Genomic DNA, 22,061 nt, shown 5'->3' with positions numbered 1-22,061 from the left:
CCGTTGGCATTCTCCTTTGACCTATGAATTCTCAGATTTCCAATGTTAGACTATGTACTTGTAGCAAAAACCCTAGAGGAGTATGTAAGATTCATAAGGACATAAATCACATTTGGATCCTGAATAAATTGTAAAAATTTTTGCTGATTGCTCTGAAAATAGATGTGGAGCCCTTTCAGCCCTTTTCAGTTATTGGAAATTCTGTTATGGGGGTGTTGATGTGCTTCAGCCTAGTGATTTCAGATGTCATATGTAGAGGGACCACAAGCTTTTGTTAGATATTTCTGTATTTATTTGTACATTTTAACCAGAGACTCTGTAGTTGTCAGCAATGTCCCAGTCAGGGCAGGTAGGCCTGTGTTTGTAATCCACATTCATCGACTACATTTGATAGACTTCTGAACTTAGATGGTGTTTAAATGATCCTCTCATTTTTTTAGCCCACCCCCCAAAATGTCTTAGGGCAAGAGAATGTTGGGGCAAGAGAAAAAATAGAGGATATGTAAAGATAAGAAGGGAAAAACAATGATAACTTGATTATTTATCTTGTGTTTTTTGTTCTCTTTTAGGGCATGATAAGGTGCAGATCCCCATGTTATGAGGTGAAGAAGTTTAACCTAAATGTTACTAATCCCTTCAAAAACGATGGCATATTCAGGTAGACAGTGATATAAAGACAATTCTTTAATGATCATGCTGTTCTATCCACTCTTTTTCATAATCTTCTTCTTAAAAAGAAGTAAAACCTGGAGGTTAAATGACAGGGATTTACACTCCCAAAATTGTTACAAGCACTATGAAGTGGAAGCTATCATAATGAATAAAGAAGATAAATAAGCCTTAATTGAAATCCATCTCAGTGTAAGCAGTAAATCTGGAGCTTTAATCAAACAGATTTCATGAACCTTGCTTGTATTTTTGTGTTTGGCTGAGGTCCAGCAGAATTACAAAGAGAAACAAGCCATGTTAATTAATAGTTGGTTATTTTTCTCCAATCTGCTTTATTTTGCTGTTAAAGTTATTAAGTATGCAAAAGAAAAAAATACTTTTGCCTTGGGGCTTGCATCATTATCAGTTAGTCTAATTTTTAATTTGTATTCATCGTAGCTGCAACAACTGCAGAACTATAAATGTTGCTTTCCTTAGTACAAAGGAAATAGATTATTGTAGCCATTTAAAATCTGTTTATGTGATCAGACTCCATATTTTATCTTTAGTCTTTAGAACTAAGAATTGGTTCATCTCATTCATTTATTTGGAAGAACCATCTTTCACAACATTTTTAACTTGTTTTTTTATGCAACATGAATATGCATGTTGCCGAAGCTGCAAATTAAATTTTTCTTTCCTCCACAGAATAGGATTGGTGTATACAAATAGTGATAATAGCAACAAAAACAATAACACTCCTGTAACAGGACTGTTTGCACTGCTCCAAGCCTTGTGTGTAGGAATCATATTAGTTTAATTAGCTTCTGTCTTTTATTTTTAAGTTCTTGAGGTGTTCAGTGAGGCTGAATTAGTCTTATGGTTTGGATATCCCCCTTGGAAATTATCAATGAAGTGATGAAGTAATTTAGTTTTTATATAATTTAGTTTCATATAACTCAAAAGCTATTTGACAATTATGTTAAGTCATTATCAATTTGGGCAACATTTGAACCAGTAATCTAAAGTTAAAATTCTTTGTATCAGACTTCCAGTGTTTTGAATAATCTAGTGTTTCTTCAGGGGGTATATTATTTACTTGTAAATAACGCTAGAAAATGCTAGTTTGATACCAAGGGAGAAGATCTTTTACAGAAAAACTGGGATTAAACCACAACAAGTACTTTTAAAGTATCTTAAATTGAAAATAAGCTTCTTTATTGAGCCTGCATTTAAAAGTTAAAATAAATTTAGTTCCATCGTCATTCTGCAAGTTGAAAATGCAGTCATTATGTGTGCTTGTCATACTCCAGGGTCATCTTGCTGGAATCCACACATTTACTCCACCCAGAGAAAGTGTTTCAAGGCAGGCAAGTAAAGCAAGAGCAAAAGTTTAGGTGAGTTCCAGATAACCATTGCTAACTATGGCATACATTTCTGTTACTATTACCTGTTTGTGCATGCTGTGGTCTACCTGTTGTAAAGAATTACAGTTTGGGACATGGAAATATGACAGAAGATGCCCAACCAGTCCCTGAGCAGTGGGGGGAACCCTGTCCAGCTCTGCCTGGGTGTCGTGCTGAGCCTGATGTTCTGTGATGTCCCTTTGGCCAGCTCAGCACCCTGGCCATGCTCCCTCACAGGTTCTTGTGACTCTGCTCCCTGGCAGAGCATGGGAAGCTGGAAATTCCTTGACTTACAGTAAGCACTGCTCAGCAGCAGCTAAAATATCAGAATGTTATCAACATTATTCTCATCGTATTCTAAAACAAAGCACTGTGCCAGATACTAAGAAAAAAGAATAAATTCTACCCAGCTGAAACCAGGACAGTACTGCAAAAAATTATAAACACATTTCAAAAAATATATTGATCAGTAATTCAATAATCCTTTATTTAATAATTTAAAATATTTCCCACAGTTGGGACATGTAATTTTTAAAGCTCATGTAAACATTCAAAATCCTGAAACACTTATTCAAGGATTATTGGAAAATATCATACACTACTACCTTGTCAATACTGCAGGTTGAATTGTCATGATAGGGATGTTCCACAGTCATGTCATGAAATGCAGACTGTTTTTCAAATTCCTTTTTAAAAATTAGAAACAAGAAGAAATTTAAAATCAGAAAAATTATGAACATTTTATTATTAAGGAAAAATATACACATATTTTAACTGGAAATAGTTTTCCAAAGTGTAATTTATGCTACACTTTCTACTAAATTAAAAAAAGTCTATAATAATTGTTGATATAGAAAAGGATTTTTTAGTCATCTTGTATATTTCAGTTTAATTTATCCCCAGACAATCAGTCTAAATAGTGTAATTTTCATCACACATCCAGATCTCATTCTTACAGAAATTGATGTCAGGGCATTTTAGGTGTTTAAAAATTTCCAGTACTGATTTGCTTTATGTTTAGATGTTTCTGTCATGTATGATAACTGAAGCCACTTAAATGCCTCCTTTCAGAAGATCTTATTCTTGAATGGAACAAACTTCTGAAATTTGTGTCAAAAAATAGTGTGTGTGCATTTCATGACTGATCAGTAAAAAGATTTTTCCCTCAATCACTTTTATTCTTTTGGTAAATCCAGAAAATGCTGTGTACAAATTAAGGCCAGTTTCTGTAAGTGCTCTGTCAGTGTAAAACTGCCGTGAAGTCAGTGCTTGCCCTTTGGGTAATTGTGTCTGTGACTTTGATGTCAGGACCAAGGCATGCACATGACAACTTCATCATCCCAGCACGGCCAGCTGGGCTCAGAGCTCCTTCTGCATCCTCATCCTGTGCCTCCAGATATGTCAGATCCACTTTAGACCTCACTGTAGGAAGCTTTGCCTGGCAGGTGACCCTTTTACCTCCCAGCTTTCCCCTCTGGCAGTGTCACGGGCTCCCAAAACGGCGTCATTCAGGCTGGAGAGGAGACCAACCCTTCTGTCATTGTGGCATGGGTCTGTCACAGCGTGACTGGGACAATCCCAGTCTGGAGCTGGAGCCTGAGGAGCTGCTATGTCCTTGCTGGGACACAGCATTGTCTAAACCCAAAACTCTTAACAGTAGCCCGGTCCTTCAGTGGTTGCAGGCAAGACTTCTTTACTCATGCAGAACTGGATGATGTTTGGTGAGAAGCACAGTGTTGTTTTTTTTGTTTGTTTGGTTTTTTTTTTTATTTTTATTTTTTTAATGCAGTTGACATAGTTTTAAGTATACTGGGACAAGACTTTTTCAAGTTATCCACTTCTCTGTGCCTTTCCAAGCCCTTGACACTTTAATTATTGTCTTTTTTGTCTACATCTGTGTGCCAGCTTGGTCTGCTCCCTGTGGGAGAAGGAAAACCAGGTGGAGAGAAGCACACCACATGGCCCAGAAATTTTGTGTAATGTAAAACTATCCATAGCTTTCAAGCATGTTGGTATTTTTAAATGATGTCCATTAGAAAAAAAAAAGTATCAAATGACAGTAAAAGTTCAAGGTTACATTTAATAGCTAACTTTTCCTTCATAAATTTCCTACTGTAAAACTAGAAAGTGGTAAAGATATATCAATGTTTCACTAATAGTCCTATTCTAAGACCATGACTAAGCAGATTATCATATGCAGCAGTGTCCATAAGGCTGGATTGTGATTGCACAGATTGATTTGCAAAACAGGCTATGAATTTTGATAAATATTTTTATATTAAAAAATGTATTCTAAACCAAAAAAGAAAAAAATTAATGAATGAGTTTCAAATCAAGTTCTGCATTGTGTATAGCTTCTTATTTTTAAATTAATTCCTCCTTTTTTTAAAACTGGAGATAATGTCAGGAATTCCAAACAATTTCGATTTTCTGAATTTTATTCTTACACTTTTTGTTCTAAGCTGTTTCATGGGCTAAGGAAAGCATTATGTTATGCAGATTCTCTATATTTACTAACTGGAAGAATAAAGAAAAAATTATGATCTAAAAATTGTGCCTCTTTGTAATTTGAGGAACATCATTAATACATGTTGTTTCAGTAAATACAGTTTACAAATATGTTATCAGGAGCTATTACAATTCTGGGTAATATTTGATATCAAAGAAATCCAGCTCCTCTAAGCCTCACTACCTATTTTGGGCAGCTCCTGTTTTAGTTTCTATCCTACCCTTTGTTCTGAGATCATAAACTGTTCCACAGAGTGTAGAAACTGGTATCTTAGATGTGAATTTTGTGTTCAAATGTTTCAGTATTTTCAATGCATTTCTAAGCAGTTTGTTGTATCTCTTCTCTCTAATAAGATCTTTGCTTGCTGAACATCCTAAAGTTCATTGATTAAGATGCTGCTCTGTGAATTGAAGACTTCCTTATGGTGTCTGGCACTTTTTTTTTTTACCTCCTTGGTAATATATAAAATCTGGAGCTATAAGCTAGTAAATTCTTCTCCAAATACATATAGGAAAGTTGTGTTTTTTTGTTTTTTTTTTTTTTTTTTTTTTTTTTTTTTTTTTTTTTTTTTTTTTTTTGTTTTTTTTTTTTTTTTTCCTGAGCATTTGTTGGAGGAAAACAGAGTTATTGGCTGTTTGGAGCCTGTCATGAAGAGTAAAGGCACACCATGACAAATGGATAGCTCATATGCCATGATGATGTATGCACACTCTCTGTGTTGACTGCAGAGATGATTTTCCTTTTGATCTGGGTTTTTGGCACACCTGATAACATGGCAAGCCCAGTAGCTTTGCTTTGTGCTGTTATCTTGGAACTGGTATCTGACAACTCAGGTGGCAGATACTAGACTCTTACTGGTGCAAAAATATGGAAGTAGGTAGGAATTAGATGATCTTCAAGGTCCCTTCCTATCCAGGGTGTGATTTCAGTCTGAACTGGTTAGAATAACCACAGCAAGAATGAATTGGATGTATTCAGACCTCAACCAGGCAACTGAAAGGTGCCCTCCTTAACCCCTCCTCACCTGTAACATAATCTTGACATTTTTGTTCATTTAATGAACAGTAAAATTGCCTTACTATGTCAGCAAAAGCCCCCAAACCAGGTGAGGGGCAGTTGAAGTTGCTTGGTCTCTCTCTCTCTCTCTCTCTCTCTCTCTCTCTCTTTCTTATGAGCTGCTCTTGTTTTCTCCCCAGTCCCCAGCTCCCTCCTCCCTCTGCCCTTAATTATTGAAAGACCACAGTGAGGTCTTCCTGGAGCCTTATCTTCTCCAGGATATCTTCATAGGAGTGGTGCTCCGGCACTCTGATCAATTCTGTGGCCCTCCTCTAGCAGCTTCTGTCTTTCTTGTGCTGGGGACCCCAGAGCTGGAGGCAGCTCTGCAGGTGGGGTCTCACCAGAGTGCCCTCCCTGCCCTGCTGCCCACGGGGCTCTGGATGCAGCCCAGGACACTTTTGGCTCTCTGGGCTACAAGTGGACATGGCCAGCTCATCTGTAATCTTTCATTTACCAATATACACAAATCCTCCTCCACAGGGCTGCTTTTGCACCGTTCATTCCACATTCTCTGTTGATCCCAGGGATTTGCCTCACTCAGGTGCAGTGAACAGGTTGTGTAGACTTATTTTATGGCAGCTTTACGCTCTTCTCCCTAATCCTTTTCCTTATTTCTCTGTGTATTGAAAGAGGATGTATTGAACCAGACTTTGAACATAACCAAGCTTCTTATACCTTCTGAACTTTATTCCTTTCAGTTTTATTATTGAGCAAGATGCTATTTCTTTTTGTTATGGAAGAATGAGACACAGTGTTCATGTCTTCCACAACACAGGTTTGTTTTCTTTTCCCATCACTTACCTGCAAGTGCTTTGTTCACTGAAGTAAGAAAAAAATTGATATTGAGAGAAGTTCAATACCATGTTAAATCAGTCTAATGAGTTTCTCAGTTGTTCAGATCTGAAAATAGGACTTAGTCAATGTATAATTCTCAGTAGTGAAAAAATGTTATGTATTTTGTTGTATGATTCCTATTATTTTTTCATACAGCTGTTGAGCCGTTTATTACTTTTACAGTGATTCTTCTGCTGTAGTCTCTGTTTTTGCAAGCATGACTTGGCATTCTCATTCAAAGATAAAGCATTGAGAGAAATGATGTTTTATATAAAATTAGTATTTTTTTAATGTGAGATACTTATTTGTAAAGTATAGTATAAATAGTATGTTGTATGCATGTACTCAGAGATCATTTTCCTTTCTGAAAAATGGTCTTTAAGTATAGGTATTAAAACAAATCTCCAGGGTAACATATTCTGAGAGTTCTGCACATCCATTTGTTTAAGGTTGTGATTTTTTTCTTAGCCCAGCAAGATTAACTATTTATTTTAAGAGAGACCCAACATCAAACATTGTATGTAGTTATAGTTTGCTGTGTGCTGGTTCATCAAATTTTACTGCCGGGGGGAATAACCTTTATGTGTGGATAATTTGAAATCAGAGTTTTGAGCTGAAACTCGCAGTATTTTTTGATACATTACAGTATTGTTTTCAACATCTTTGAGCTCTGTGCATATTGTAAATTAAGCAAAATTCTTCCATAAGTGTAACTGCACAATCTTAACACCTGTCAACAATGCTGGGAATTACTTGTGAAGAAGAATAGAAAACTACATGGAGTCACATTAAGAAAATAGGATGGTCAGGAGCACAGTTTGCCTTGGTGGGATGGAAGTTCAAAGGTTTTGTTTGAAGCTGTTTTTTTCGACTATATCTGTTCTTTTCAAATACACTTGAAAAGCAATATTGTAATGAGCAGAGTTCAGGTGATTAGGTTAAGATTCATCCCTTTCTCCTTTCTTAGACAAAGTCTTGATTATGTTAGGTTTCTTTTGAATGATTAACTGCAATGTTAGTTAATATAGGTCATTCCTGTAGCCACCTCAAGTGGATAGGGTGATTTTTAATATTACTGGTTGGAAAATGGTTCCAAAATGTAGTGGTCTATTTTGGTGGGGTTTTTTTTTTTGTGTTGATAACATTTGCTTTTCTGGTGTTTATTCATAAAAAGGGGAACTAAGCTATCTATTGGTGATAAAAATGTCCAGCTTTAGAATATTGTTTTGTTTTTTTTTCCTTTTAGTTCTGACAATAGCATATTAAATTCAAAAATTTCTGCACTGCCTGAAGATTCAAAGAAAGAGACTTCTTGTAAGTACCTCTGCAATACCCTATGTCATACTACAGTAGAAATTAGATTATCTATGGAAGCCAGATTTTGGCTTCTAAGTATATTCAATAAATATTATATATGGATATGCTCAGTAGCTATTATTTTTAGTTTTCATAAAATGTTTGCCTCAAATTGTGCCTCACAGTCAAAAAATTCAGCCTGGAGAAGTGAAGGTTCCAGAGTGATCTTATTGTGGCTTTCCATTACCTGGAGGAGTTACAAGAGGGCTGGAGAGGGACTTTTTACAAGGGTGTGTAGGGATAGAACAAGAGGTGATATCTTTAACCGGAAGGAAGGCAGCTTTCGATTAGATATGAGGAAGAAATTCTTACAGTGAGGGTGGTACCCTGCACTGGGGCAGGTTACTCAGAGAAGTTGTGGGTGTCCCATCCCTGTTCTATCTATTTGGCCAGAGTTTGGCATAATTTTCTTATGTGATCTCACTCATTTCTGTTGTTTTCACTTTCACATATATTCTTAGGTCTGCTGTCCTGCCTAGAAAGGCAGCCAGAAAGGCCTGAGGGTCAGTGTCGAAATTTGTTTAGCTGACAGATGAAAAGCACACAGTGAGAAAGTCAGAGCCTGCCAGATCCAACCCTAAGATTCTTTCCCAGCCTAATGCTTTTGTGAAAGCAGTGAAAAAAAAAAAAAAAACCAGTGTTGCCAGTATTTAGATTTTGCCTATTCTAGAAGATTTCAGACATAGTTGCTCTGAAAATGAGATTCTTTGTTCAAATAGCAGTAAATGATTCTGATGTGAGTAGACTTTTTCTTAAAGGCTGTATCTCCTTAGGGAATTTTTAATGGTGAGACCTGTCTGTTTTCCCCAGTTTTGTTTCACTGTACAGAATAAGAACACAGGTAATTAGCAAAATATATTTAAATAATACAGTACATCTACCCAACTCTAACTGTAAATAGTGATTATTGATTACAGGTGTGCCTTAAATACTGATTGCTACAGGAGGCTGTATACAGTATCTTTTTTTTTTCAAACTCATGCAACTACTTTTATTTTACAGCCTGTGCTGTTGTATCTAAATGCACTCTTAAATTTATTTTAACAGCTGATCAGTCTGGTCTCCTGCACGAGTTCTTCAGTCCAACAGAAAAACTGTTCTTGAAAGGGAAAGGTTCTGCAGCCTTAGATATTCACTTCCTTCCCTTTTATCAGGAAAAGCGTTACTGCACTGTCATTATGGTTAATGAAAAGGTAAGAATAAAGTGTGTGTTCTGTGTTTATCATGTCAGGTAAGAACCAGGACTTTTGCCTATTATGCATGAATAGGGTAAATGAGAGAAGTGCTGTGAAAAGGAACTTGGGGGTCCTGATCAAGGGCAACTATTTACTGTCCTTTTACACATAATTAGAATTATATCAAATGCTGCAGGCAACTATTAACTTTAAAACCACTAAGTAATAAAAAGTAATACTGCAGGGAATGTTATTTTGGTGCCTTTTCTAGGCATCTGAGCTTCAGAAAAGAAAAGAAAATAAATTGAAATAATTTTCCTTGACGTGGGTGCAAGAATAATGCATAGGCAGGGAATGGATAAAGACTTTACTGTTCTGTACTTCTCCATGTATTCATCCCTGTATTCAGGGTATGCTGTCAAATTAGAATAATAATTTTCCTTGCTGTCTCTTTTTAAAATTTTTCTCTCAATCACAGTTCCATTCAGAAATGACTGTACGTGAATACTGACTCCAACAACATTTCAGTCTCTCTTGACTCATGTAGCCTGGATGTTGTCCTATATACTTAACTGAAATTCAATCAAATCACCAAGATCTGATTTTGATCAAATTTCAGAACTTCAAATCTTGCAATCCAACTTTTTGATGTTCCTGTAATTCTTTATCTCAGTGGTCACAATCTTATTTCTGTGTGTTTAGTCCATCTTTTCACCTCTTTAACCTGTCTGCTGTGTTTTGTCTCTGGCTGTCAATGTTTTTCAAAACCTGTTGTTTCTATATCTTCTTTTATGTGTAGCTGATCTCAAGGCTTGGATTCTGCTTCTTACTTTAACAATGCCTCTGTGTTTCGGCTTCCCCTCTGTCCAATTACATGCCTGTGCCACAGTTTGATGATTTGTAACAATACATCTAAAACAAATGACTTTTTCTCCTGCACATTCTCAGCTTCCGTATTTTTACCTTCTATAGAACATGGAATTTCTGCTAGTGTCTGGTGTTTGTGTGTTTGATGGGATTTTTTATTGCTTAAACATGACTTTGACTATGCCACATGGCCAGCTTGATATTTTATCTTGTTCATAAAGGAAAATAAGACTGATACAATGATGCTCAAGTCTGTCTTTCTGACTCTGTCCAGTATTTGAAAATACTGGCTATTTTAAAAGAAAACAAACCATATGGATGTCATAAGGATGGTCAAAGAGTATACAGTTCTCTTGATTTTCTTGAAAATTAGCTGAGATAGAAGGGGGATTTCTGTTGAATACACATTGAAATAGTGAGTTCACACCTTATTGACAGCAGGGAATCACCCACAGAGTCCCCATGTCAGAGGTTAGCAACCTTTGTGGATAGTTCAGTGGAAAATCAATCCAGTGCTCAGCATCATTCAAAGAGAGAAATTATTAGGGAAGAAATACACATCAACAGCCGTACATTCATAAAGGAATTTTAGGTCCATCATTTTAATTCAATGAAATATCTAGATTCAGTGTCTAGACAATGAAAAACCTGGCCTAATGCTCACTGGGAGTAAATCTGAGAAGAATCTCCTTTTACCTGTTATTATTTATTACCCTTTAAATCTCTGCTATTGACAATTTACCTGTTTGTTGTGTCTTTATTAGAAGCAGAAGGAAACGTTAAGGAAAGAGTGTTAATCAAAGAGATGTGGTCAGAGCTGTAGGATGGTCATGTTTCAGGTGGAAAGGGAAAAGTACATTTCTGACAGCCCCAGTGTTGCCTCCAGTGGTGATGTAGAAATAAATTTAGACACCTGGCTACTAGTCACTGTTCTTAGTGAAGGCTTAGTTGACCTTTTCACAGCAGGAAGCATTAATGCCTCAGAGAAGCTGCTGTTAAGTCCTGTATGGTAACTTTTTCTGGATTACCTGGTTCTTCCAGCTTAGCTGAGTAGTGTGATCCATTTAAAGGCTCCTCAAAGGGCAAAATTTTTGATATGAATTTTTGATATGCAGAATGTCAGGTTAGAAAAATTACCTCCATCTACTTAATTGCATCATTTGTGAGGAATTGTATTAAATCTCCTAGGAAAAGATGAAACTGCAAATGGCTTTCTTAAATATTTTGTATATGGCTGCAATATTTCGGTCATACCATTATCTAACTGACAAAGAAGTGCAGCCACCATGCTGTATGATGATCATGACTTTACACAATGAGGAGTCTTGTATCACTCAAATATGGACTTGTGCTGTATATAAAATCTAATAAATAATTTAATTAAGCTTTTCTGTGATTTTTTTTCCTACCTACCTTTCCTACCCTTTTTTTTCCCCCCTACCCTATAAATAGACCAAAATAGCAATCAGAGTAGATCTGCTCCTTCATTACAATCAATGAAGAAAGTCTTGAGATTTAAATCACTGTACTTGAAACTGATTGAGAATCCTATCCATCAGTGCAGCTATGTGTTTGAAATAACAGCAAGAGGAAACACCGATTCAAGGCTTCTGGCCTCAAGGATGTTTCTTATTTTGAAGTAATCTTTATGTTAACTTTCCTAAAGCTTGAAATGACAGCACAAGCCATTTAGCACATTTCTCAAAGATTTGTTTCAGTATTTCATTGTTCTTTAAGAAAAATTGAAACAGAAATTTTTCAGTTTTTTGGCATAGATCTTTTCATAGAATATATTAAATATTGTTAAATATAACTATGTTTTTTAAAAAAATATGCTTTTAAAAAATGTATCTTTCTTTCCAGGAGGTAATTTTAATGTGAACAATGTGGAATTTTTATTGATATTAATTTATTAAATCATAGTTTAAGAGTGCCAGTCCAGGCTGTTCCAGCTAAGTGTCTAGTATAAAAGTAAAGTGTTTATGGAAAGAACACTTTGCTATCTTTTGCTTTTACTTACTGGCTTGCACAGGCAACTACAAAATCCTAGTAGTTTTACATTCTTTTGAAACATGGGATAGCAGTGGGATTGGATAGACAGTTCAACAGCTCTTTTATTAGCTATTTTCATTAACAGTAAACCCTGCACAATGCTGATGCTGTGCTGTTTGCAGCTGATGGAAAATGGAAATATAAATCATTAAAACCATGGGCATACAAGCTAAACTCGCGAAGTTCAGTGAAATACCCATTCTGTTCCAAAGCATCAGGAAAAAAGCTCAGCGGAAAGAAAACAGGATTTGCATTCTGTGGAGATCAAGATCCCAGAATTCTTCAAAGCACAGAGGAAATTGGGGAGTTTTGTTCCTTCCTATAAGCATATTGATTTCAGCAAGGGCAGGAAAAGTAGCTGATAGCAGAATGGCATCCCAGCAACCAGCACCTTCCTAAAATCAGTTGCGTGTGCTGTGAGCTTGTTAAGGGCCCTTATGGAGCCAAATCACTGTGTCAAACAGGAATCATTCCTGTTTAAATTGGTTCCCAGGAGTGGCTGTTTGTGTGTGAGAATCCAATTTTGCTGGAGGTTTCTTTAATCCTTCTCAAGGAAGATTTGTGTGAGCTCTTGATTCAAGGAAGGGGAGAAAATACCATCCAGCTTGAATAGCTTTCCTTCTGGTGGGTCAGAAATATAATTGCAGTGTTTTCAGCTTTAACATAAATATCTGATTAAACTACAAATGAAAGCAAAGGAAAAACCAGGGTTTTCTTATGCTATTGAACAATATTAAAAGGAAAACCTGTTAATTGGCAGATACACTAAATTATTTAAATAAATTATTTCCTTCATATCTGGAATGAAGTATAAAGGACAGAATATGTGTTTTTGGGGCAGAGTTTTACAGAATATAGTTTATGGAAAAAAAGAGCGACAGAATGTACAAGTTATATCAGTTGTTGCAGAGGCATTTAATTCTTTGTCTTGCAATCAGTAGAAGCTAAAATTGTCTGAAAAAAATTCTGGTAAACACAAAGAAATTATCAAAGCAATATATGCAGAATATATGTTAAATCTCCTGCCTAGTTCAGATAGGTGTATGGTACCTAGCTTACATATATTTTTAGATTGGGCCATTCTGATTGTGGATTTAAATTTGGAGTACTTTCAGTGAGTTTTCTTTTCTTCAAAAATACTTTTCTGTCTTTCATTTGCACCTTATTTTTTTATTCCATCTATAATTCAAACTGTTATTTATCTGCTAATTAAGCTATCCTTTCCTCTATGAAAAATGAATGTCTTGCTTTTGGTCATCTTTATGTTTACTTTCAAGCTTCTGTAGATTTTCCATTTTTTAATGCAATAATTAAGATTTACTAACTAATCTAATTTTTAAGGGAGAATTTGTACATGATGCTAACCTGCCTTGACTTCAATATTTTTTCTTTCTAGAGAGATGTTTCTGCCTCAAAACTATTGTAAACATTAAAAAAAAAATTCAAAATGATGAAGAGCAATGAAGGTTGCTCATGAGCATGTTTAATTATATGTAACTCAAGTAGATATTTAGAATTCAGAGTTTTTCTGTATTTATGGGTCAGGGTACCCTTATTCAGTTAAATTATATGCAGGGTTTGAAAGGATTCTGCTTTTTGAAATTTTTTGACTTTTCAGATTTAATATTATCAGTTAAAGTTACTTTATTATCATAACATAGCTTGAAATAATAATTTTCTTATATTTAGGCATAGTTTAAAAAACCAGTTCTCCTGAATTTGTAAATTATTGGTCAGGTCAGATCTTAGATGTTACTAGGATATCTTCGCTGTTAGTTGTAATACTTTGCCTCTGTTCTGCATGAGTTGCACTCTGAAGTGTGTGGATGTGTGTCCTTGTGTTTCAGATTGGAGAGTTTGTATACCTGATTGAGGGAATAGGTGATTTACCTCTGACTTCAGAATTGCCTGCCTTGGATAGTCCAAATGTTTTGCGTGCTACCTCAGAAGGTACAATGAATAGAAGGGAGAAGAGTAAAATACAGCAAATTTTTTTTTATATTCTTTTATTTCTATGGATTTTTCTTAAAATTATTAAATATATATGGTTAAAAAAAGGAAGCTGTTTATAGTGAAGTGTAAAAAAATACATTATAATGAATATATGCAATATTTCTTCTAATGTTTTCCAGTCCATTCTCTTCAGAGCATCAGCTGGTTGTTGGTGATCTTCATCTTGCATTGCTTTTAACACAGTCTACATAAATACTTTTTCATGATTTTTCTTATTTTCTTCTTCTAAATATAGGTTGTTCACCATATGAATCAGGACAAGTCATCTTTATCTAGAATTTTTCTTGCTTTAAAACACAAGTTTTGTGCGCAGAGATGTGATATTCCAATTCTTTTTTCTTTAAACAGTGAGGGATAAACTCCTGTCAGTCCTATTTCAGAAACAGTGTAGGACTTGAAACTTGAAATAATTGACAACTGCTGCTTGAAATAATTTGTGGTGGTTTCTTTTAAAGGAGATGGAACATCACCTAGAGGGGTAAAAGCATGGCTTTGTTGTGTAGGTAGCAGAAAGACTTTGGGTAAACTTTTAATACTGTCATAATGCTAGTAACTCTAAAGTCTGGGATATTTTTATTAGCTAATTTAGTAGCTATTTCTGAGCCCTATTAGCTAAATTTTGGGTTGCATTTCAGTCTGCTAATTTTTACATCCCAATTTTGTTGAAAAATAAGGTATTATAGGTAATAAATGGCATGTACTAGGTTAATAGCATGGAACTAAACCTTGAAGGAATTTTGTATTCTTATTTTCTTTGGAGATTAGAAATTTTAAATACTCTCTGCAATTCCACCAGCTGATAAATGTGGTGTATGGTTTTGTTTTGCTCTTTCATTTCTTTGTTTTTTTTCAACAGATGAAAGCACAGCACAGACAGTTTTATATTTGAAATGTGGACTTGGTCAGACCCTGGAGGAGAATCTGAAGATTCCATTGATCAATGAGTCAAGAGAGAGGGCGCTGGCTCTGGCTGCACAGCAGCAGATGTCAGCTGTTGAGTATGAAAGGAGATTGATGACTGGGACTCTGCAGAGCAGCAGCGTCCGAGTTGCAACTGCCCTGTTGGGGCTGTCCAGGGTACAGGTGAGAAACACAGTTATCTGGTGCTGCAATTAAATTTAGTTGTCCTCGATTTGTAGGACTGAATTGTTTTTATGTTTAAGGTAATAGTGTGAAGTTATATTTTTTTCACACATCTGTAATCTGACAGTTACTGATCCCCATTCCCCCTCAGAAACTGCAATATTTTACATATTCATTCTGAAGCTATTTTGTCACCCCAGGATGTTCTTCCTTTAAGAAAACTTGACTATTAGGAAAGTTAGGAAAAGTACTAACAATTTACTTTATTTCTGAAAAATACCTGTTTTTTAAAAAAGCTTTCATATTCTATGTAAAAGGTATTTGTATTGGTAACCTTCATTATGCATATTTTCATAAGAAATGGATTTTTAGTCCCCAACCCAATAAGCCTTTAGAGTAAATGAAGGAGACTTCTCTTTGTCTTGCAATCAATGCAAAATACTTTTGAAAGGCCAGGAGTTTTTCTAATAAGATATAGCTCCCCGCTTATGCATCATTCCAACCGGTACATACTTTCCTAAGCTTTCAACATCTAGAAACAAAAAGTTCTCCCGAAGTAATGTATTAAACAATCAGTTTTTAATTGTGAAGAAATTTATAATAGTAATGCCAAATAAACAAGGATTTTCCTCATGAAGAATTCCAGTATAGCCTTCTGAGGATGATAGCCTCACTGTGGGTTTTCATTTCCCTTGTGCCCTGATGGTGCCTGGCCTCAGACCAATTGCTAGGCAGCAATGTTACACCAACTTTCCAGTTATACAGCTCGCCAGGTAAGAGGAAAAAAATTTTCCCTTTTGATTTGATGTTCCTGAATTTATGCCTTTTGTTTGAAAAGTAATAGAAAGCAAACAAAATGAGGGAAAATTACATTGTAACTTTAATCTGTTGTGTGTTTTGAGTGGGACAACAATTGTAATCATGTCATCTAGACTCAAGTAGTCTCCTTTGTGGTTATGGCTAATCCACTGCTCTGGTAATATTTTATTGAGTTTTTATAATTCAAGTCCCTTAATATCACAGTGACTTAGCAAATACTGGATGAAAAGCCTAACTGCTCTGAAGTTGTGGATGGAATCAAGACTGTATATGACAGGAACACTCCTTGCACCTCTAGACATGCTAAGATGTAATATGAGTCCTAAAACCATATGTATTGTGGAAGACTGGAGGATAATTAGCTTAATTACCTTATGAAACGCATAATGATGGATACTAGCACTGAATGAATTATCATGTGAGAAATGAAACTAATGTGCAGAAAGAAGTATTTTGTTCCATGTATACAAAGTCTTACACTTGCTTATGACAAATACAGGGGTGAAGTTCTGCTACTGGCATAGGAAAGAGGTCATGCCTTAAAAAAACCTCAATATCCACTATGCAGACTGAAATATGAAACATATTCTTAAAAAACTTTTTGTGATAAATTTGTGCCAACTATTTGTTTAAAGTTGATAACATACAACTTCTGGTTGTATTAACTGGAGAAATATTTTTTGAGGGGGGTTGGTGTTCTGCAGTGAAAATTGGAGCTGAAGTATGGTTTCAGGTGGTCTAAATTTTTCCTTTTCCCCACAAAAAAAGGGAAAAAAACCAAACAAAAAACCCCCCTGATCTACAGTGCCCATGGTTCAATGAATTATTTAGGCTCACAAAATCCTTTGGGGTAGGTGTTGTAGGTTAAAGATAAATCCAGAATCTTTGGAAATCTGTGGTTCTTTTTTGGATTTCTGTTCCATCTTTCTACTTGCTTCCTGACGGTAGAATCATGTTAGACAATAGATGGACAGAAGGGAAAATACCCTTACGTAGTAATACTTGGTCCATTTTTTACCTGTCAAATTGAAGAATAAATAACTAAATAATTACATGATTTCCATGTCTCTCTAAACTGTAAGTCTCTCTAAACTGTAAATTTTAGTCATGTTTACTTAAGTCACATAGAAGACAGTAGTAAAGGTGGGCTGTGATTTTGGAGTCAAACTGGGAATCCATAATCAGCAACTAGAGGTGTAATTTTTTTACTTGACCCATCTATACACAGCTAAAAGCCCTAGGTACTTTTTTACTCTGTTTTTACTCTTTCTTTTTGTTGCCATAAGGAACAAAGATCTATTTTGATTGTTTTAATTATTAGAATTTGTAACAAATAATTGTTTTTAAAATATTTTTTCCATAAAATTGTGTTACTTTCTTACCTCCTGAGTGTTTCTTTATTTTAATTCCTCCTAAAACAATCTTAAGTAGTAGTAAAGATAACATAGGATAATATAGGAAGTCTCAAACACTGTTAAGGTTGGATTTGGCATTAGAGTGAATAATTAACAAAGGTTGTTTTGTGAATAATTAATAATGATGAAAAAGAGAAAGCTGAAAGGGGGATGTTTAGGTGAACTCAGATAACAAGAGAAGGAAGAGGGTATTGGAAAAAAAGATAAGAGACTGTTTAGACTGAAGTTGCTAAATGTAGTAAATAGAGGAAAGTGAAGAAAAAAGAAATAACAATATGAGAATTCATTTACTTGGGATTGTGAGGGAGAGGATGCTGCAGTCAATGAAGTGAGACTCAAAATAACATGCCTAGTTTTAGACCCAATTGCTAGATACAGGAGTTTTTCTTCATAGATGCCAATAACCATCTTGTATATCTAAACATTTTGATAGGAAAAATCCTGTTGTACAAGAATCCCAGAGCTAGAGCTTTAACTTTCTGCTGTGTCCAGGTGTGCCCTCATTGCTAAACTGTTAAAAGTATTTACTTAGGCCTGTTTTGCTTCCTTTTGAACACGTCTCATCTGAGTGTGGCCACCACTTTGCCATATTCCAGATGTTAGGACATTGTGCATTTCCTTGCTATCTTGCTGTCCGTGTGTCTGAGCAACATGGAGTGTTTTTATCTTAGTACACCACAGTGGTGTTGGTGAGTTTTGATCAAGGAAAAAGGAATGGAGACCTTGTGCACTCGGGGCTGTGGCTTCTGCTGTTCAGCTAATGTGGCAAAGTCTCATCCTCCACCTGTGCACCTTGGATCTTCAGAGTTTGTGCTCTTCATAGGCACCCAGGGATCAAGAAGGATTTTTTGTGTTCTCCTGTATGATTATGGAAATTTGTAAGCTCAGTGTAAAGAATCTGCGGGGTTTTTTTTTTTTTTTTTTTTTTTGTTTTTTTTTTAAGGAAAAGTCATGGTGTCCTTGAGCAGAGAATGTACTGGAAATAAAAAATTGCATTAGATACATTTGAGTGGGAATGAACTTTTCAAAAAAGGACCTGTGGTCAGATTTCAATTTGCTGAATTTACGAGTGAGACCAATGTCTTCTATATTACATCACTTATCTTTTGATATGGGATTAAGGGAGGTGGCAAACACGATTGATCACAGGGGTTCTGAGAGACCAAGATAATAAATTTCTTTATTCATGAGACACAGTTTTAGAAGTTGATTTCTGGAAGGAAGAAATGGTGCTAAATTAGGATTTGAAGAACAGTAATATGCGAGGAAGGAGAGAGGTGCCTCAGAACCCTGTAACAGAATCTGCCACCCGTCACACATAGAAAGTGCAGGTGGCACATCTGAAAAAATACCTTGGAAAATCAAAAAGTGCTTGAGACTTTAAAGATCAAGTTTAATTCGGATGCTTTATATACCCTCCATTCATTTTTCAAAAAATTATTCTAAGAAAATAATTAATCCTGGGAACTGAATGCAAATACTATTAGCTGGTAATAAGACTTCTACACTTGGAATGTCATGAACCATCAGGTTGGTGAAGTAAAAGTGCTTGGAATCTGCCTTTTTGCAATAGAGAGGCCTTAGATCTGCGTTGATCATGAGAGTAAAAAATTATTAAATTCTATTTAACTCTCACTGCCCACAAAAATGTTAAAAATTGGAGCAGTTGCAACATTCATCTGAATTGTGTTGACATTTTCTCTTGGAAATGTTAACCTATGAGGCAGAAAAGTTTAGTCTTGTGTATGGTTGCAGAATTTTCTTTTTCCACAAGGTCTCTCATTAAAAATGTTTTCATCCTTTACTTGTTTACAAGGTGCCAGGAAATATTTGAAATGTTCTTAGATTATGTAATGCTAACCAACTGGGTTTTTCCCTAACCTATACTGAAAAATGAGATAACATGAACAAGGATCTTAAAAAAAGTCTTTCAGTGAGTTTTTAAATAATGAGACATTTCTTCAAGATAATTATAATTCAAATGTGTTCAGTGCTCCAGGAAAGGTCATCTTACAATTATATTGTCAATCAAAATTTAACAAAACTGTGTAATCATGTTGGATTTTTATTTCAGTGTTGGAAAATAATCTAGTTATGAAAATCATTTGTAGGTATAAATTTATATTTGATTATGCAGAAGATCAAGTCAAATTTAAACTGGTAAATGTATGTAATTCTTTTGGTTAGGAACCTCCCATTACAAGTTGGAATGTTTTTTTTTTTCCACTGCAAATTATTCTGGCATTTCATTCCTATCAGAGAGAAGTGGAACTTGCAATTAATATGGCAATTGAATTATTTGTACCTATTGTGGCATTTCATTCCTATCAGAGAAAAGTGGAACTTGCAATTAATATGGCAATTGAATTATTTGTACCTATTGATTTTTTAATTAATTTTGTGTGGGTTTGAGGGGGAATAATGTCTGAGTCCAGTCCTATATGATAGAAATGAGTGAATAGTGAGCTCAGTTTTTTTTCAACTCACATAGCAATTTTTCCTACTCCTTCTGTAATTTATATTTGCACAAAGTTGTGCAAATATAGTAGTACAAGAACTATCCTAAGAATTTGGCTTGATGTGAATTTTTTAGTCACATACATCTGTCCAGTTGCTCTTCATAGAACAAGAATTTTGTATAATTATCTGTTTCTATATTTATTGTGCCAAAAATCCTAAATTAACAGCTAAATCTTAACAGGTTCCTGAAGTCCATATATACTTTTTGTTTAACACTCTGTTGACACTGTGGAAGGGTAGAATAATGATCAGAACAAAGCAATGTCAGAGTGTGGATCTGCTTTCTAAAACCAGCGAGGGAATATGGGATTTGTACGAAAATGGGGGGAAAAAAAGCAAACAAAAAAACCCCACCACCAACCCAATGCAGAACCCAAGTCTTGTTGGTTTAAACAGTAACTTGACTGTCTTACACCTAATGGTGATCTTTAAGAACAATTGCTTTTCCTTTTAAATTGAGTTTTTGAATTCCCTCAATGGATTTGCATTCCTTGGCCTACTGAAATTATGTACTTTGATACCTGCAGTCCTGACAGTGTTTTACAGCAAAAGACTTTAAGAATAAACCAGTTTTCTTAGCAAAATATGAATATTTCCATATTTATCTCTGCATAGATTTGCTTCAAGATAATTCACAGCAGTCATTAATTCAAAGCCTTGTCTGTAAAAAATAGTGCTTGGTTTAAAATTTGTTCAGTTTACAATTACTCTTGAGCATTGCAATTATAGTGTGTTATTGGATTGAAAATGGCAATTTTGAGCAAGTAGTGTATTAAATCATTGCAGTATTTTTGTAATGTTATCCTACAGGAGTCAAATTAAGTTCATTAAGAGGTTCAGATGCCTATATTGAGCTTGCCTTAATATACTGTGCTAATCCAGTTACTAATAAGTTTCATGCTGTTGATTAGCAATACTTTTTACCAAGAGAAGGAGCTAACTTGTCTTTAGAATTGATTCTAAATACCCATATTTCTAAAATACGTTTTCAACATTAAAAGATCAGTTAGCTAATAGTTATCCCTTGCCAAAAAACAAAATAAAACAAAAACTTTCTTTTTTATGCTTCTTATTACTCAGAAATTTTATGAAGTAGGAGAAGAAGCATCTTACTACCACTGATACAAAATATTTTCCTTTTTATGTTTTTTTTTCCCCTTTTCTTGCCTTTCCTGCCTATGCATGAAGACTAGCAGAGATTATTTCTGGGTAGGCTATGGATTTACTGTAAATTTCAAAATGCATTATTCTTAAACAAATTTTTCAGTTCCATGAAGTCTAAAAATATCTTACAAGTCAGTTTTTATTTGGAAGGATCACTCAAAACTGCTATGTAAGTTTCTTAATTACCAGTTCAGTTTTAGAATTAAGTCTGTACAGTTTTGCATTTCTCAACCTGAAAATTTTATGTGATTGCTCAGCTGTATACATGATTGCTTCACTTGCAGAGACGTGCACTTCTGAAGCCTTGCAAGCACCCCTCCGAGCTGAAGTATGTGAATTACAATGTAGAAGTGAGCATAAAACACGTCTTTGAAGTTCCTAAAAAGTTCTCTATTCCAGTGTTATCTTCAGCCAGAGTTAATTTGGACACTTCATCAGACAAATGCCCTGCATCTCAGAAAACAGGTAATAGTCATAAAGGTGATGAATTTGACTGTATTCTTTTGCCAAGATAATATTTTTTAAGGTTTTCCTGAGTAGATCCAGCAAATGATCTTTCTTTCCTTTCTACTGTTGATCAAATTTGCCTTTCTTGTCACTCCCCAAGTTCTAAATATTAGCTCAAACCAGTGTTTTCCACTTGCCATTGGCTTATTGGTTTTCTCAAAGGCACATAAGCACAGGGGACTTGCTCTAAAAGACAAATTAATTTGCTCTGTTTATCTGACAGATCCTGACTTTGTTCTCCCTTCCCACTGCTCCCTTCCACTTCACATCCAGCACTGATCTGTGTTCAAATTGTGCCACTCATATCACATCTCTTTTCTTGTTTGCCCTCAGTCAGCCAGAGGGAGATTTCAGCTATTGGTGAATGAACAGGTCTGCATTACCTTTCAGAGTGATCTTGCCATCTTTGGTCAGTCTGGTGTCTCTAATTTTTCTAGTCTCTTAAATTTTGTACAGAAATCTTGTTGATTTTTAAAAAATGCTTTATTTAAACCTATAAAGCACTCTAGGTCGCATTTCTTTAAAAAACTCACAAGCAACTTGAGCCATTGAGAGAGCTGGAGTCCGGAGAAAAGGAGTCTCAGGGGGAACTTCATGCAAATTTGTGGAAACTTGAATTTTACACAGTCCATATCTA

At 35.2% G+C, this 22,061-nt stretch overlaps 1 protein-coding gene across 1 annotated transcript in view; it reads left to right on the top strand.

The window, feature by feature from the left end:
* CFAP47 (cilia and flagella associated protein 47) overlaps window positions 1-22,061 on the top strand; it is a 258,908-nt gene that overhangs the window by 84,833 nt on the left and 152,014 nt on the right. The window contains exons 39-45 of the mRNA XM_041399915.1: window positions 570-658; window positions 1,962-2,045; window positions 7,700-7,767; window positions 8,857-9,002; window positions 13,751-13,853; window positions 14,773-14,999; window positions 21,202-21,382. Coding sequence (XP_041255849.1) covers window positions 570-658; window positions 1,962-2,045; window positions 7,700-7,767; window positions 8,857-9,002; window positions 13,751-13,853; window positions 14,773-14,999; window positions 21,202-21,382 — 898 coding nt within the window. The remainder of the gene's footprint in view (window positions 1-569; window positions 659-1,961; window positions 2,046-7,699; window positions 7,768-8,856; window positions 9,003-13,750; window positions 13,854-14,772; window positions 15,000-21,201; window positions 21,383-22,061) is intronic.

This window comes from Onychostruthus taczanowskii, unplaced genomic scaffold, assembly GCF_017590055.1.
Source record: "Onychostruthus taczanowskii isolate IOZ18803 unplaced genomic scaffold, ASM1759005v1 scaffold17, whole genome shotgun sequence".
Taxonomy (NCBI): Eukaryota; Metazoa; Chordata; class Aves; order Passeriformes; family Passeridae; genus Onychostruthus; species Onychostruthus taczanowskii.
Note: the sequence above shows the minus strand (reverse complement) of the source record. Positions and strands in the feature narration are given on the sequence as shown.